Consider the following 15,262-nt stretch of genomic DNA (forward strand, 5'->3'; position numbering starts at 1 on the left):
CAGGGCAGGGCAGGGCAGGGCAGGGCAGCGGCTCCCCTCCCATCCCCTCAACATAAAGATAAAATGCAAGCATTCACACGACTGCAAAATCCCCCAAGTCAAGCTTGGCTTGGACTTCATTTGTCATCTTGAAGCCAACAATTGAAGGAAAGGGAAGAAAAACACAAAAAAGTGACACACTTTTTCTTGTTCTTTTATTATTGCTCACATTGCACAACAGATGCTAAAAGTCATTTTAAAAGTCACAAAACGTGTCAACAAACCATCACAAATAGAGTTACACTTAAAAAAGAAAGAAACGAGACTAACGTTGAAAGGGAAGCAACAACTTAACATTGACTCGTTGGTCAAGTGTTAACCGTCTCAATTTCAGTTGCGGGCAAACGGCGTATCAATAATCGCTGACCAGAACCAAAACATCTCAAAAAAATTCCTTCAGATGTCACTCCAGAGGACGGCCCGTCCCTTTTTGTCCACACTTGCCATGTACTCGCCGGACGGCGACCAGCAGACAGCGCTGACGGACGCGCTGGAGAATCAAAGCAGAAGCAGGTTAAGGAGGGGCGGGGTGGGGCAGGGCATGGCAGGGCAGGGCAGGGCAGGGCAGGGCAGGGCAGGGCAGGGCAGGGCGGCACGCCACGCCACGCCACGCCACGCCACGCCACGCCACGCCACACCACACCACACCACACAATTCCAAAGAACAACGCGCGTGGGCCGGACGGTACCTGTGCTTGTCAGCCAGGCGCGTCTCCAGGTTTCCAGCGGGGACGTTCCAGATGTAGACAGCGCCGTCTGCCGATCCCGCCGCCACGAAGCGAGCGTCGGGGCTGACGAGACGGCGGGCATTAAGAAGAAGCATGGCGGACAGTCGAGGGAAAGCTCACCTGATGGCCACTTTGGTGCTGTCGCTGGCACATTTGAAGCCTTCCGCTCTGAGCCCAAAGCGCGACACGTTAGCCAGCTCAGCCAATACGGGCTGGGCTGGGCTGGGCAGGGCAGGGCAGGGCAGGGCAGGGCAGGGCAGGGCAGGGCAGAGAGGGAATGCCATTCACCTGAAGGAGGCGCCGCCGTGGCTCCAGCTGCGGACATCCAGCAGCTGCAGCCCGTCGTCCCGGCAACAGCTGAGCAGGTGCCGGCCGTCGGCGCTGAGGTCCAAAGATGTCACTTTGCCCTGCACCGACAGGCAGTGGACGCAGGTGGACAGCCTGAAGCCAAACAACACGTCCCACGCCCTCGGTGACGCCTTCAATGACGTACGCACTCAATGACGCACTCAATGACGCACGCGCTTGCGAGACGCCGCTGGGGCCACATTTGGGGCCCCACGCCAGACATTCCCACGTTAGACTGTACAAAAGCTCGCCACGCACTCGGGTAGAACAGGCCTCCCCGAAAGCACCCTTAGTCTTTTTTCACCTGGTGTCCCACAGTCGGATCTTGTGGTCGAAATGTCCGCTGATGGCCACGTTTTCCGAGCAGACCACATCGCTGCAGAAGGATGCCACTCGGGCCAAGTGGACACCTGAAGGACCGGGCGAGGCGCGTTAGTGAGCCCAGCAAGCGGGCGGGCGGCCGGCCATGGGTCAGCACATACAGGCGGCGCGTTGGAGGTCCCATATCCTGACGGTCCCGTCGGCGCTTCCCGTCACCACTTGATGACCGCTGAAGCGAGCCGCCGTCACCTTCCTGCTATGGCCCGTCAGGGTCAGCTGATGCGCACGCGGTCCGTCACACACACTGAGTCAGATGCAAACACGCGGCCATCCGCAGTTGGTCAAGTCAGGCTCTCGCCCGAGCGTTACCTTGGCAACCGGGTGATCCAAACACCACAGCAAAGCCGATTTGTCGTAGGAGCCCGCCAGAATTCGGTGACCCTGCCGATGGCGGGCGGGCGGGCAGGATTTTTGATGAGCCGGGGTCAGAGGTCTCAGGCAACCAGGTCAAAGGCGCTACTCACCGTGGGGTCAAACTGGACGCAGGTCAGACCCTCCGTGCTCCCGTCCAAGGTGGTCTGGTGTCTGAGGGTACCTGAAGGCATCGGCAAGAGAAACCGGTCGGCGTCGGCAATCCAAACCGGTCAGCGGGATGTCGGGGCAGCACCGGAGCTTGTCTTTTGGTAAGGAAGGAAGGAAGGAAGGAAGGAAGGAAGGAAGGAAGGAAGGAAGGAAGGAAGGAAGGAAGGAAGGAAGGAAGGCCAACCTGCTCGGACCTCCCACACTTTGACCACTCTGTCGGTTCCCGCGCTGGCCAGCAGGGCAGAGCTGGAGCAGAACGCTGCCGTGTTGACACCCTGCTCGTGAGCTTCCTGTCAAATCAAAGAGCAGCTTTCCTTTTGTGCAGCTAAGCTAACAAACGTGTGCCGTCCTCTTTGTCGGCGTCCGTTTGCGACTGGCCGGCCAGGAAGGAAGGAAGGGAGGAAGGAAGGAAGGCCTCCTCTCGAGAGACGTCGGGCGGCTTTGGGGGAGAAGGAGGAAAGCGGGGCTCACGAGACCTTACCAGGACGTGCAGGGCCCGGCCGGGAAGTCTTGCCGACGCGGGGACTCCGACGGGGCGCGCCGGCTCCTCTTGTTCTTCTGGAGCGCACTCAGACTGGCCCCTTCTCCTCCTGTAGACAGCGCTCAGTGTTAGCCCCGATGAGCCGGGGTGGCCCCGCCCATGGGACTCAGCCTAAATCCAATTTGGTTTTGGGCTGAGCCTCATTCCAGGTCCATGTTTCGACTCTGGATGCCAGGCCGGCGACCTTATCCTCCACAAAGCTGCTTGTGCTTTTGTCTGACTTTCAAAAGAGGGTTAGGGCTCACTCAAAGAGTTCTCTGATGGACGCCGGGACCCTCAGAGAGTTTCGGGAAGCCGGAGCAGATCTGAGAAAGACAACGCCTTGTGATCTCGCGCAGTGTGAAAAGTTCTTTTCCAATTCGGGGAGCTCACCTCAAGAGACCTTCTTGACCTTTTTCTGCCAACTTTTTGCCGGGTGCTAAACACGTCCAGCTGCAAAACACACAAACGCTTGGGAGAGGGAGCAGAAGCGCCAGCCAGCATACTTAGAGCGGGCAGGGATCATTTGAGCTCCACATTTTAGGGCTTTTCTTTGCCCCATCTAGGCGCTGCCTGACGCCGGGGGAAGGCCTCACCCGTCGGCGGTGACCATCGAGCTGGCAGCCGTCTGCAGATCTTTCTGCTGGCTGGCGTCTTGAACGCTGAGTCACAAAAGCAGCACACGCACGGTGGCTTGGACTTGACGTCCACAAGCGGGAGCAGGAGGAGAAGAACGGAAGCCGAGCCGCCGCACCTGGAGCGTCTGTCGTTTCGCCGGTTGAGGCGCGCGGCCGCCTGCCGCTTGAGCGCCATCACGTCCTCCAGCAGGCCGCTTCCCCGGAGCTTCTCCTCCCTGAGACGCCGCTCGGCCCGCCGCTGGCGCTCCATCAGGGCGTCGTACTTGCTCTTTAGCAGCCCGTTCTCCACTTCCAGCCGCTGTGCCCGAAGGCACAGCTGCTGGCGGAGCTGCCGCGCGTCCGCCAGGCCGCGCTCGCCTTGCAGCAGCCTGCCAGCAAGAGACAAGTCGGTGGAGATATTGCTTTTGCAAACACCGCAACGACCTGTCGATGGAATCTTCTTTTTTTTTTTTATTTATACCTGTCCCGCTGACCATCCAAAAGGCTGTCTTTGATTGTCATCTGCTGCTGCTTCTCCACCACTTGACACGCCAACTGCAAGACAATCAAAAAGGGGGACTGTTGAAAAAAAAAAAAAAATGTGAAAGAAGCGGCAGATCGCGAGCGAGTGACTGTGCTGGCGTCGTTCGTCGTGCGTCGTGCGTTGACCTCTCCGGCGGCCTTGTGAAGCTGCTGCACGCGCGCACGCGCACGCGAGGACCAGACCACGGCGCCGCAGCTCGCCGCCGGCAACCAGTCGCTCGCGCCCCCTCTGTCCAGCAGCCGAGAGTCTGAAAGAAGGCCGCAGTGAGCGTGGAAAGCCACCCGACTGGCGCGACCGGCATATTTGATAGCAATCGCTTGCAGCGAGCGAACGCCAATTACGCGCGGCAAGCAACAGGCGGGCCAACATTGCCAACGAGCGCTTGAATCCAATTCAAATGGATTTTGCAATCAGATGCTTTGTGAAAATCACATTTGAACGAGGCAAGCAAAGCAAAGCAAAGCAAAGCAAAGCAAAGCAAAGCAAAGCGAAGCGAAGCGAAGCGATTGCAGAAGAGCTTACAGGCGCAGACGAGGTCTCGGAACGTGTGGTGCTGCTCCCGGTCTCGGCGGCGCAGCTGCTGGACGACGTGGCCCTTCCACAGCTCGCCGTCCGCCGCGGTGTCCTTCATGGCTCAGCTCACACGAGTTCTCGGGCGGCCTGGATGCAGTCCACGCCGCAAGTCAGGCGCGGACTTCGTCCAACTTTCTTCGGTCTGCCGAAGTTGCTTTGCTTTGTTTTTCCTGTATGACACTGTCGGCCAATGAGCGCAGACTTCCGCTTTTAAAGTGAAACTCCAAAATCCGAGTCTTTCATCGGGGAAAATTTTGTTTGCGGAACATTCTAATGTGGAAGGTGGGGGTGGGGTCTGCGGCGGAGGGATTTCGCCTCGCCTCGGCTCGGCTCGGCTTTGAGTCAGCTCGGCTTGGCTCGGCTCGGCTCGGCTCGGCTATGAGTCGGCTCGTCTGGCCGGCATCCAAACGAGGACACTTGAGCGCAAAACGGACGGACGGCCATGCACCTCCCCGGGGCGACAAAGATGACGATGTGGAGTCGGGGTCGGATAGCGATGCATGAGGACGCCATGCAGCTGACCTCTTTTGATGTGTGGGATATAGGACGGTCCCACTTCCCACGCGAGAGAAGGCAACCTGAAACCCGCCGGCGACACACATTTAAATGTGGGGCTGTGAAGAGCGACTTCAAAACTTGTGACGTGAAAAGAGCAGGCCACCCTGTGTGCATGCAGGTGGCACATTTCACCGACTTGATTGAGTTCATCCGTGCGGTCATCGATCCGACGGCCTGCCTGCCGGCCGGCCTACCTGCCTGCCTGCCGTCCGTCCGTCCGTCCGTCCATCCGTCATTCGCATTTGCTGGCACAAAAGTAGGTCAGCGGGGATTCTATGGCAGCAAGCAAAAGAACGCACCGAGATTTTCCCTTTGTTTGTTTTGGTGTGATGCAAAGACGTGTGGGAGTGTGTGTCATGTGACACCTGCGTGTATTGTGGCGAAGGAGGTCACGCAGCCCCTGACCAGGCTAGGCTCGGTTCCGCCTCCTTAAAAACGCGCGGCCAGCTCCTTTCAGCTGGGCAGCAGAAGCGAGGCAGGCCTGCCGATCCCAAACGCTGAGCGGTAAGTGAGTCCACTCCACATCGGCACAATTCGCGTTCTCACGTGCACGCATGCAGGGGAAGGAAATGAACAAAAGAGATGTCAGAAAGCGAGATTACAAATAAAAACAATCTGGGAGAACAACGAGGGGGAAAAACCTTCATTTTAGTGGAAAAACGAGAAACTCGGCGGAGGGCGGCTCGTAACTCGGATTTGTCATTTGCCAAGTCTCCAGATCATATGACGACCGCTCGTGGTTACTTCCTGCTGCTGGTGCTCCCCGTCGCCACGGTGATGCCCATCGCCGAGGACGACCCGGAGGCACCCTTTGACCTCCCCTGGCTCCCGACGGGCCCGGAGGGACTTTTCTACTCCGGCAACGCCACCTTTCCCACGGCGGGCGACGTGGAGGATCGGTGCCGGACGCTGACGCAGGTGGGCGCCGCCCCGCAGGACGCGCCCTGGTTTTGTCACTGCGTCGGCTGCGCCTCCGTAGCCAAAGGGGACCGGGGAGACCGGGGTCAGCCCGGTGAGACCCTCAACGGCAAACATCCATCCATCCGTCCGTCAGTCAGTCAGTCAAGGTGATAACGCTGTGCCCTCCTCCCTCAGGTCGCCCGGGTAGTCCGGGACGCCGCGGCATGACGGGATTCAGAGGGCCGCCGGGTTTTGTGGGACGGCCAGGAATCAAAGGTACTACCTGCTCACTCACAGAGGTTTCATTTGGGCCACCGCTTGCTGCGAGAGTCGACTCCGGTATCAGATCATGTCAACAGTCACTCCTGGTACCCGTTTCAGTGGATGTCATCAAAACAAACATTTTGTTTGTGGCAGAAAATGTCCAGTTGGATTGTTGTACCAATTTGGTGAGCTTTGGGAACAGGTTATGAAAACCTGAGCTAAGCTTTCAGGCAAATGCACCCAACTAAAAATCAGCAGCTCTTGCGTGACACTCAACATTGATTTGGACTCACACGTACGTACATACGTACATTTGAGATTGTACCGTTTCTTTGGTTTACGATGCGAGCGCTGGTGTCAGCTGAGGCCTTACTCGTCGTCTTTGTCCTCACGTAGGACAGAAAGGAGACGAGGGAGCGAGAGGACGCCCGGGACTCGCGGGTTTAGTGGGACCCGACGGAGAGCGGGGATTCAAAGGTTCGGTCGCAGCCGACTTCCCATTTGATTTGAAGCGTCTTCTTCTTGCCATCCGTCCCTTAGCGGCTCTCTTTGATAGCGCAGGTGAGAAAGGGGAGCTGGGTTTCCAGGGTCTCCCAGGTGAGCCGGGGCCAAAAGGAGAGCGCGCCGCCTGTCCGGAAGTCTGCCACGCCGCTCTGGGCCCCAGAGGTCGACCGGGAGCGGCAGGGACCAAAGGCCTTAAGGGGGACACGGGTGACCCCGGTTCGCCCGGGTCCAAGGGAGAGAGCGGCCCCCGGGGGGAGTGCAACTGCACCCACGGATGAGACGGCGACGTGGGAAAGAAGGGGGAGCGGGGAGCCGGGGAGCACCATGCTCCCGGGTCCCTGTATGCCCAGCGTGCAGTCGGCCTTTGCCGCCCAGCTGGCGTCCAGCTACCCTCGGCCGCGGTCCCCGGTGGCGTTCGCCACGGTGCTGTACAACGTCCAGGGGAGCTACGACCCCAGGTCGGGCATGTACGCGGCGCCCGTCAACGGCACTTACGTCTTCAGCTACCACTTGACGGTACACCGGCGCGTCCTCAAAGTGGGACTCTTTCGGAACTTTGTTCCCGTGGTCAAGACCACGGACGCCGACGTGCTCGGCACCGCCTCTCATTCGGTGGTCCTTCACCTGGGGCGGGGCGACCGGGTCTGGATCCAGGTCAAGGACGAGCTGAGCAACGGCATGTACGCCGGAGGCGAGGGGGCCAGTACTTTCTCGGGCTTCCTGCTTTATCCGGACACCTGCAACCTGGCCTTCCTCTTCAGCAAATAAAGACTACAGCAAGTTTGATCAATGTTGCATCTTCAGCACGCCACTTTGCATTTCAAATGCCACAACCAATCAATACATGAAAATACAATTGAAAATAAAATCGGATAATAGGTTTGCGCGGACTTTCATGAAGGCACGAAGCTGCTGGACGCAGCTCGAAGGTGCCCACGGCGCCACCGCGCCTGCACTTTGTGCTTCTCGGTCGAGAGCCGGTCCAGGGTGGCTTGGACGTCTTTAATCACTTGCTATGTGCACAAAGTCAACATGATATTGACAAGCGGACAGCGCCGGTCCCGCCCGTAATGGCGCAAGTACGCCGTTTTGTACGGGCGGGTCAGGGCCGACCGAGCCCACCGGATCTGGACTCGGCAGGCGGGCGGGCGATCGGGCCGAGTGCCGACATCGGCCTGGCGTCGGATATTAAAAAGAAAAGGCGAAGGCGGGACGGAGTCCGGTCCTTCCTTCCGTCACATGTCGGACCACAGGATGGCCTTGCTGCCCTTCTCCACGCTGCTCACGTACACGCCTGACGGCGACCACGACACGGCGTTGATGGCCGAGCTGCGGGAGCGACAATGGGGAAGCGTTGGATGGGGAAGGAAGCTTCCAAAGCACATTCAAGGGCAGCCAGACATTTCCCACACGCGTGTTACGCCATATTCCAATGATCGGGGGACTTACTTGTGACTGCGCTCCAGTGTTCTGTCCAACTTCCCGGTCAGAACATTCCAGATGTACAGCGCGCCGTCCGCCGAGCCGCCGGCCGCATAGTTTCCGTCGGGGCTGAAAGGAAGGTGTGCCAAAGCCAAGGACAACAAATCTCCAGCGCGGGGTCGCAAAAAGTTCCTTCTTAGTCAAACCCACCTGAAAGTCACTCGGGTCCAGTCGGAACCGCACTTGAAGCCCTCGGCGCTGAAGAGGAAGGACAAGACGAGTGTGAGCCTTGCAAACGCTACGGCGGCGTCACGCCGGGCCAGTCGAGTCGGACCTGAGAGTCTGCCTGACGGCGTTGGCGCGCAGATCCACGATCTTGAGCAGGTCGTCTCTGGAGCAGGTGAGCAGCTCGCTGCGGTCCTGGTTCAGGTCCAAAGATGTCACCCGGCCCAGAAGCTCCAGCTCCCGCACGCTGCTCTCCGCCCTGGAAGCAAAGCGGCTTCTAGTGACGCTGCCACGCCACGCCACGGGCAGGAGCTTGCGCCTCACTGACCTGATGTCCCAGAAGCGGACCTTCTTATCAAAGTGTCCGCTCATCACGCACTGCTCGGTGCACACGATATCATTGCAGCTGGAGCCGGCGAACACCGTCTTCATGCCTGTCGGACGGATACAAGCGAGCGATGGGCCGGGGTGGGGGCGGAGTCTCCGCCTACGCCGGACCGTCACGTACAGACTTTGCTGCGGAGGTCCCACAGCTTCAGGGTTCGGTCGTAGCTTCCCGACACGATGCGAGCGTTGTCCAGCAGGAAGCGAGCCGACAGAACCTTCCCGCTGTGTCCGGTCAGTGTGTGCTGCGGAGAGCAAGGACGGATGGACAGATGGATGGACAGACGGACGCCTCAATGAGCCCCTGCCTGACCCCCCTCCCCCCCTTTCACACAGTGCCAAGGTGGATGGATTGAAGATCCAAATATTGGGCCCGAGCGCAATGGCGGCCAAGAAAAAGATGGCGTGCGCCGTCCGTGAGGGTCTCAGCAGAAGATTGGAGATCACGAGCGGGACCCGCCCCCGTGGCCCGGCCCGGCCCTCCCCGATGCCCTCCGGTGCATGTAGGATGTCGGTCGGTCGGTCGTCCCGCGAGCGCTCCCGGCGGGCGGCGCGTGACCTCGCATCCGTCGTTGTCAGCAGATCCCGGACCGGCGCCGCCTGACTGTCGGAACGCGACGGGTAGCGGGCGCTGCTGGGAGCCGACCCGGCAGCCGCGGGGGCGGGGCTCGTCCCGGTTCAGACCTTTTACTTCTCATCACAGACCTCGCCGACGTACGACCGACTGGACTCGTTTGTCCCGGACTGGGGCGAACTTAGCAAGTGCTGAACCAATCAACAACCTTCCCACGCACGGCGCGGCATGGCGACAAGACCTGGGCTGTGTGTTTTCCTGCCACTGACCCTCAGTCTGTAGTCATCCAGAGTCCAGATGCGACTGGCAAAGTCATTGGAAGCAGCCAACAGGTAGGATCCCTGCGCGCGCACACACACACACACACACACACACACACACACACACACACACACACACACACACACACACACACACACACACACACACACACACACACACACACACACACACACACACACACACACACACACACACACACACACACACACACACACACACACACACACACACACACACACACACACACACACACATTTATCAGGTGATGCGGGTTGGCAGGTGTGCTATTTCAATGGTGTTTCTCCCTCTTTTCTTTTCAGCAGTGCGAGGCATGCAAAGGAGTCACAACATTGGGCCTCTTACCAAGTGAACTTTTTCAAATGGATGGCTTGACGGCGTTATGGCGCGCCAAAGTAGCTGTCCCGCTTTGAGCGCTCAAAGAGCTTTGCGCCCACCAACCACACTTACTGTGCTGTCAAATTCGATGCTGGTGATTCCAGCGTTGCTGCCGGTCAACGCTCCTTTGGGCTCACAGCGACCTGCGCGCACACATGCACACGCCCACGTGCGCGGGCGGGTCAGACACCTGCTTTCAAGTCAAATGTGTCACCCACGAATGGACAACTCAAACTAACAAACGGGCTTCAATTATTCCCACAAAGTGCAACGTGCGCGGCGCCAGTTGCGCAAAAGCGACCAAGGTCTCAGGTTGAAAACTGGAGATCATTGGCCCCGCCCCTCCCGGGACCGACGCTCAGCTTGGCTCTTTTCAATTTGTTCTTGTCGGAGGTGATCACGAGGAGCCCGGAAAGATCTGCACTCGGGCTCCGAATGTTGTCACTTCCCGTCAGTGTGAGCCAGGCGTGAGGACGCCGGCACGTCGCGCCTCCAAAGCGTGCCGGCAGGCCGGCCGGGAGGGAATTGTGGGGAATCAGACCTTTTACTGTTCATCATCGACCATGGAGCGGCGGCCCCAACGCCTGTGCGTGCATGCGTGCCCCTGCCTGCCCGTCCGTCCGTCCGTCCGTGCGTGCGCCACCCACCTGACACCACCTCCCACAGCTTCACCCTGCGGTCCATGCCTCCCGTTGCCAAGACCCGCGAGCCGGGGCCAAAGCGCACGGCGTTCACCTCGCCGTCGTGCGCTTCCTGGACAAAACCCAGCACAGGCAGTCAAACACTCACATACAGCCAGAGAGAGCGAAAGGAAAGGTACTCACGAAAACATGCAGCGCTGTGGACGGGACTCGAACGTCCACGCTGGCCCCCGGCGGCACTTCGCTGGTTTCCGGAGACGTACTCAAGGAGTTTGCGCCTCGCCGCCTGCCGACGACAACGACCGGCGTGCATCGGAGAGCCACGGACGGGAAGGTCACGCAAATACACCACGGTGACGCGCGTGTCCACCCACCCGAAGATGTTGGAGATGGAGTCCAGCAGACCACCAGGGGGCATCTGGGAGATTTTCTTGCTGAAAGACAAAACCTCAACTTCAATTCACATGGCACCTTCGACAACAAGGCGTGCTTTGCTTTTTGTCAAAGGCGACGTAAGCTGACCTGGGAGTTCGGCCGAGCGTTCGCCCTTGCGGCTGCTCGCCTCCCGCCTTGCCGGCATCCTCGGCCAGAACTTCAATGTCGTCGTCACTGAGGAGAAAAACAAGTGAGCGCAGGCGGGCGGGCGGGCGGGAGGGCGGCGCCTCCACCCACGTGACCGGTTCACCCACGGGTCGACGGGGAGCGGTTCTTTGGCGGCATCCGCCAGCTCCTTCTGCAGTTTGGCCTGTCGCCGTCTGAAGGGAGGGGGCACAAAGAGGGAGTGGCACCGCTGCATCTGGCGTTGAGTGAGCGAGCACGCTTCCCTCCAACCTGCTGTCCTTCTCGTTCTCCGCGTTGAGCCGGTTGGCTTCCTGAGCCTTCTCGGCCATCCAGCGCGAAACCAGCTCCTGGTTGTCCTCCGTGGTCTTCCTCAGTTTCTCCTCCAGGGCACTGAAGGTAATCTGCAGGGCGTCGTACTCGTCCTTCAGAGTTTGGTTGGCTCGCTCCAGGTCCTGCGCGACACAACGGCGAGCCTACAAGTCTGGTCGCTACAAATCCGACAGACGGACACCAAAGACGATCGATGACGCACAGCGGCCGACGCCGGCCTCCGCGTACGCTGGGATGCAAACCCCAGCGAAGGCTAGCTAGCGCCGAGGCCTTTTTCTCGAAAGAGGCGTCCAGGGCCCCAAAAACAAGTGAGGAAAGGGTGGCATATCATGCCCCTAACCTGCAGGCGGCTGTTGAGATCTCGACAGTCTCCTTCCAGGGCGGCCGTCTGCTGCTGGTACTCCAGCATCCTGAAAGAAGGCAGCGGCGGTCAGGGGCGGTCGGCCCCTAGGGGGCGACTCGTGCGCACGGCTACCGACTTGGCCTCATTGCTTTGAATCTCCTTGTCCTTCTGCTGGATCAGGTTGTTGAGCTCGATGACGGTCTGCGCCAGCTGCAGGGCGGGACGAGAGCCACAAAAAACAGCTTAAGGAATGGGAAAGCGGCAGCTTCTTTTCTTTGTGCGGGCATTGCCTTTGACAGCACGGCGCTGAGCTGGGCCGCTACTGCGCTGCGCTGCACTGCCAGCTGAAGGCAGCCATCTTGCCTCGCTGAAAACACTTAGGATTGCACTTTTTCACGCCACTCAATCATTTTGCCCATTCATTTAGGAGTGGGCCTTTCAAAATACAAATGAAATGGCTGGCACCAGCGGGCTGTTCCAAACACTATGCGCGCGGCCCGGCCCGGCCCGGCCCGGCCCCCTTGACCAAAAGCACGTGCGTGGCGTGGCGCAAGCACACACCCAACCACCCACCTCTCCTCGTTTCTTGTGCAGCTCTGTCAGCTCCTCCTGATGGCGGATCCTCATGACGGCCATCTCCTGCTGCAGCACTAGCGCGTCGCCGCGACCCCCGTCCGTCGCCGCCCTGCGAGCGAGCCAGACACCCGCTCAGCCAAACAAAGAGGCACGGCGACAAGGGAGGGGGGGAACACCTTTGGTCGCCGACGGCGGCGCTCACGTGGCATCGTGTCCTCGTGCGACCTCGTACTTGTCCGCCTGGTAGCGCTCCGACAGGACGGCGCGCAGATCCGACTTCTCCAGCAGACGATTGTCTGAAACGGGCGCCGTGGTCTTTGTGACTTGAGTCGACGGGCATTTGTCCGTTGGTACTTTTGCACGTACACAGTCAGCTAACGCGACGTCACGTAGTCAGCTAACGCGACGTCACGCAGTCAGCTAACGTGACGTCACGTTTGCCCTTTCACAAATTTGAAGCCATCTGCTGAGAAACTGCCACGAAGAGCAAGCCGAGTCATCTTTGAAAGTTTAAAAGGAGCCCGAACATGGATGCCGAAGCACATTTGCTCATTGTGACTTTCCGTGCCTGAATCCACATACTTGTTCAAACAATCGTCAATTGTTCAAGCAAAAAAGGAGACAAAATGCACGTTTGATCGCGGTGTGAGGTCCGCAGCCGTCGAAGGCGTCGCAATTCCAGCCTGGCGACGACACTCACACTGATGGACGAGCTCCTCGAAGCCGTGCCGCTGCAGACGGTCGCGAAGCTTGAGCTGCTCGCAGATATGTCGCTTCCACGTGCAGGCGCCGCGTCGCTGCGCCATGGCCGCCTGAACGCACAAACACGAACGAGCATTCTTCGTTGGTGGAAAGATTGCATTTGGAAAACACTCCGACGGTACAAGAGGGGTGGGCTGAAGGAAATGCGTCTTCAATCGTCAATGTACGTCGCTTCATCCTTTCTGCTGCCCATCACTACCGACCGCAGAAGAGGACGTTCCGAGTTGAGATGTTTGGCAGAATGTCTGTCACGTGTTGTGGGAGCAGCAGAACTTTGTTGACGTCACGTTCAGGTCAAGCAAATTCTTAATAAAAATGGGATCTCTTCAGAACGAACATGACAAGGAGGCAAAGAAGCGCGTGTATTTGGTGCCTCTTTCGACAAAAAGGGAACGCAAAGAGACGTGACTCAACTAGTTAGCATGCTAAAGTAGCCGCAAACATCCTTCAAGAGCACAAGTAGCCTCCGACGTCGTCAGATGAGATTGATACCTACCTACCTGCGTCGTTAAAGAAGTTGTTTAACTTGGTTCTTTAGCCCGTCAAAATGTTCCCTTTCATTTCCGAGTCAACACGACTTCCCTCAATTTGCTTACTGCGCCTCGGATCCATTTTGGCTCTGGTGGGAGGGAGGTGCGCTTCTTCAGCGCCGGGTCGCGTGAAAATGACGTCGTTTTGGGGGCGTTTACCCAGAGTTGGACATTCAAAAATAGGAAACATATAAACTGTTAAAACTTTGAAATTAGGTTCCCATTTGAATGTTTTCAATGTTTCTTCTGATCCATTTTGGCTCTGGTGGAGGGCGCGCCTTTTCCGTTTTTGGAGCGTTTATGAAATCTGTGGAAAGAGTTTCGCCCAAAAAAATAAAAAAATAATAAATAATAATAATAACTTTGTTAAAACTTTGAAATTAGGTTCCCCAGTTTCTTAATTTGTATTTACGTCCCTGGCATTATTTGATTATTATTCATGCATGTTATAGTGTTGTGGGTAGGTGGCCGCCGGCCGCCTGGTGGCGCTACTGCATTAGAAATGAGGCGGAAGCCAAGCTCGATTTCAGACCGGCTTTTCCGCTTGTATTTTTTGCAGCCAGCAGACGCGTCCCTCCGGCGACTCTGGCGACTTGTTGTTGCACATCCACGTTGGCCTCGCTCGTTGTTCTCCCGGCGGCCGGTCAGCGCCGCTCCTCGTCGGATGGCGGCCGCGGGTTCAACGCCGCATGTCGGCGATGTAGAAGAAGACGCCTCGCAGCTGCTCTTTCCCAAAGGTTCAAACTCGACATGTCCTTTTGTGTGTGTGCGTGCGCGCGCGCGTGCCGTGGGATCGTCCTCTTTTCTCCTTCTGTTTGCGGGGGAAATCTCTTTTCGTGAGGCTTGTGCAAAACAACAAGTCGCTAATGAGACACTTTGTTGAAGAAGTGACTCGCCTTTTGCCACCGTTTGCTCCAAGCCGTCAGCTAGCATCTTTTTGGAAATATTTAAAATGGGTGTTTTCAACGGCAGACTGTGGCAAAAGCACACGAGTTGGATTCCATCGCTGTCTCTGCGTTTCAGAGTTTGAGAATTCCGAGACTCTGCTGAACTCGGAGGTGCGCATGTTGCTGGAGCACCGCAAGCAACAGAACGAGAGCGCCGAGGACGAGCAGGAGCTCTCCGAGGTCTTCATGAAGACCCTCAACTACACCGTGCGCTTCAGCCGCTTCAAGAATCGAGAGACCATCACGGCCGTGCGCAGGTCCGGTCCGGTCTGGCCTGGCCTGTTTTGCTCACCACGCATTGCAAAATTAGGTTGTGAATGTTTTGTTTTGCTCTGGGCCTGCAGCCTTCTCCTCCAGAAAAAGCTTCACAAGTTTGAGTTGGCCAGTCTGGCCAACTTGTGTCCCGAAGCGGCCGAAGAAGCCAAGGCCCTGATCCCCAGGTGAGCAGCGGACCTCCCGCTCCAATCCATTTTGACCCGACGCCGTGATTGTTTGATTTGGGTGTGTCCAATGTAGCTTGGAAGGACGCTTTGAAGACGAGGAGCTGCAGCAGATTCTGGATGACATCCAGACGAAGAGAAGCTTCCAGTACTGAGGCCGGCCGGACAGACAGGCGGACGGCTGCGGAGCGACCAATGTTTTGACTCATTTTCCTTCTTTGAAATGTTTTTGCTAAGAATAAAAGAGTGTCTTTAAGTTGAGGAGCAGAACACAACATTTGCTGTTTGGTGGAAGAGAGAAAATCAAATGTCTCACTCGTCCCGAGGCCCAAATGACCCGGCTTTTCTACG

At 57.9% G+C, this 15,262-nt stretch overlaps 5 protein-coding genes across 9 annotated transcripts; 3 read left to right on the plus strand and 2 right to left on the minus strand.

The window, feature by feature from the left end:
* Positions 1-177: 177 nt before the first annotated feature.
* LOC125972359 (protein Atg16l2) lies at positions 178-4,372 on the minus strand. Of its 3 annotated transcripts, XM_049726002.2 has the most exons (17): positions 4,222-4,372; positions 3,825-3,946; positions 3,637-3,710; positions 3,293-3,544; positions 3,135-3,200; positions 2,932-2,991; positions 2,805-2,864; positions 2,500-2,608; positions 2,203-2,308; positions 1,961-2,031; positions 1,806-1,877; positions 1,598-1,712; positions 1,420-1,525; positions 1,056-1,208; positions 888-935; positions 729-830; positions 178-529 (listed from the first exon to the last, which is right to left on the minus strand). In XM_049726002.2, the coding sequence occupies exons 1-17, from the start codon at positions 4,328-4,330 to the stop codon at positions 436-438; spliced, it is 1,719 nt and encodes a 572-aa protein (XP_049581959.1). In that variant the 5' UTR covers positions 4,331-4,372; the 3' UTR covers positions 178-435. The 3 variants fall into 3 exon arrangements, with proteins under 3 accessions (XP_049581959.1, XP_068507431.1, XP_049581960.1); XM_068651330.1 differs by having other exon boundaries at positions 3,637-3,946; XM_049726003.1 differs by lacking the exon at positions 3,825-3,946 and having other exon boundaries at positions 4,222-4,363.
* An 816-nt stretch (positions 4,373-5,188) lies between these two features.
* Positions 5,189-6,776, plus strand: LOC125971848 (complement C1q and tumor necrosis factor-related protein 9). The gene is made up of 5 exons (XM_068651332.1): positions 5,189-5,334; positions 5,542-5,842; positions 5,926-6,006; positions 6,391-6,471; positions 6,556-6,776. The coding sequence occupies exons 2-5, from the start codon at positions 5,554-5,556 to the stop codon at positions 6,774-6,776; spliced, it is 672 nt and encodes a 223-aa protein (XP_068507433.1). The 5' UTR covers positions 5,189-5,334; positions 5,542-5,553.
* A 46-nt stretch (positions 6,777-6,822) lies between these two features.
* LOC137840457 (adiponectin-like) lies at positions 6,823-7,266 on the plus strand. The gene has a single exon (XM_068651362.1). It carries the CDS (start codon positions 6,823-6,825, stop codon positions 7,264-7,266), a length of 444 nt encoding a protein of 147 aa, XP_068507463.1.
* A 13-nt stretch (positions 7,267-7,279) lies between these two features.
* On the minus strand, positions 7,280-13,658 carry atg16l1 (ATG16 autophagy related 16-like 1 (S. cerevisiae)). 3 transcript variants are annotated; one of them, XM_049726005.1, is made up of 20 exons: positions 13,495-13,658; positions 12,933-13,044; positions 12,435-12,528; positions 12,230-12,341; positions 11,793-11,866; positions 11,654-11,723; positions 11,254-11,435; positions 11,112-11,177; positions 10,945-11,031; positions 10,797-10,856; positions 10,606-10,708; positions 10,429-10,534; positions 9,854-9,924; positions 9,373-9,444; positions 8,654-8,774; positions 8,474-8,579; positions 8,255-8,404; positions 8,131-8,178; positions 7,948-8,049; positions 7,280-7,827 (listed from the first exon to the last, which is right to left on the minus strand). In XM_049726005.1, the coding sequence occupies exons 2-20, from the start codon at positions 13,036-13,038 to the stop codon at positions 7,734-7,736; spliced, it is 1,824 nt and encodes a 607-aa protein (XP_049581962.1). In that variant the 5' UTR covers positions 13,039-13,044; positions 13,495-13,658; the 3' UTR covers positions 7,280-7,733. The 3 variants fall into 3 exon arrangements, with proteins under 3 accessions (XP_049581962.1, XP_049581961.1, XP_049581963.1); XM_049726004.1 differs by having other exon boundaries at positions 13,491-13,658; XM_049726006.2 differs by lacking the exons at positions 12,933-13,044; positions 13,495-13,658 and having other exon boundaries at positions 12,409-12,522.
* Positions 13,659-14,042: 384 nt separating this feature from the next.
* On the plus strand, positions 14,043-15,172 carry polr2d (RNA polymerase II subunit D). The gene is made up of 4 exons (XM_049726054.2): positions 14,043-14,261; positions 14,548-14,728; positions 14,816-14,911; positions 14,988-15,172. Exons 1-4 carry the CDS (start codon positions 14,189-14,191, stop codon positions 15,064-15,066), a joined length of 429 nt encoding a protein of 142 aa, XP_049582011.1. The 5' UTR covers positions 14,043-14,188; the 3' UTR covers positions 15,067-15,172.
* Positions 15,173-15,262: the final 90 nt, after the last annotated feature.

This window comes from Syngnathus scovelli, chromosome 7 (genome assembly GCF_024217435.2).
Source record: "Syngnathus scovelli strain Florida chromosome 7, RoL_Ssco_1.2, whole genome shotgun sequence".
Lineage (NCBI taxonomy): Eukaryota > Metazoa > Chordata > Actinopteri > Syngnathiformes > Syngnathidae > Syngnathus > Syngnathus scovelli.

Bases quoted from the DNA above. Each gene is read 5' to 3' on its own strand.
- LOC125972359 (XM_068651330.1), bottom strand. From the start codon at position 4,330: ATGAAGGACACCGCGGCGGACGGCGAGCTGTGGAAGGGCCACGTCGTC. The intron at 3,545-3,636 runs GTATAAATAAAA...TCTTGCTGGCAG, and splicing joins TTGGATGGTCAGCGGGACAG to GCTGCTGCAAGGCGAGCGCG. The intron at 936-1,055 runs GTGAATGGCATT...CTTTGGGCTCAG, and splicing joins CACGGCGGCGCCTCCTTCAG to AGCGGAAGGCTTCAAATGTG.
- LOC125971848 (XM_068651332.1), top strand. From the start codon at position 5,554: ATGACGACCGCTCGTGGTTACTTCCTGCTGCTGGTGCTCCCCGTCGCC. The intron at 5,843-5,925 runs GTGAGACCCTCA...CTCCTCCCTCAG, and splicing joins GGGAGACCGGGGTCAGCCCG to GTCGCCCGGGTAGTCCGGGA. The intron at 6,007-6,390 runs GTACTACCTGCT...GTCCTCACGTAG, and splicing joins GGGACGGCCAGGAATCAAAG to GACAGAAAGGAGACGAGGGA.
- LOC137840457 (XM_068651362.1), top strand. From the start codon at position 6,823: ATGCTCCCGGGTCCCTGTATGCCCAGCGTGCAGTCGGCCTTTGCCGCC.
- atg16l1 (XM_049726005.1), bottom strand. From the start codon at position 13,038: ATGGCGCAGCGACGCGGCGCCTGCACGTGGAAGCGACATATCTGCGAG. The intron at 12,342-12,434 runs GTGAGCGCCGCC...GCTCGCTCGCAG, and splicing joins GCACGAGGACACGATGCCAC to GGCGGCGACGGACGGGGGTC. The intron at 11,436-11,653 runs GTTAGGGGCATG...TGTGTCGCGCAG, and splicing joins ATCTCAACAGCCGCCTGCAG to GACCTGGAGCGAGCCAACCA.
- polr2d (XM_049726054.2), top strand. From the start codon at position 14,189: ATGGCGGCCGCGGGTTCAACGCCGCATGTCGGCGATGTAGAAGAAGAC. The intron at 14,262-14,547 runs GTTCAAACTCGA...TCTGCGTTTCAG, and splicing joins GCAGCTGCTCTTTCCCAAAG to AGTTTGAGAATTCCGAGACT. The intron at 14,729-14,815 runs GTCCGGTCCGGT...CTGGGCCTGCAG, and splicing joins ACCATCACGGCCGTGCGCAG to CCTTCTCCTCCAGAAAAAGC.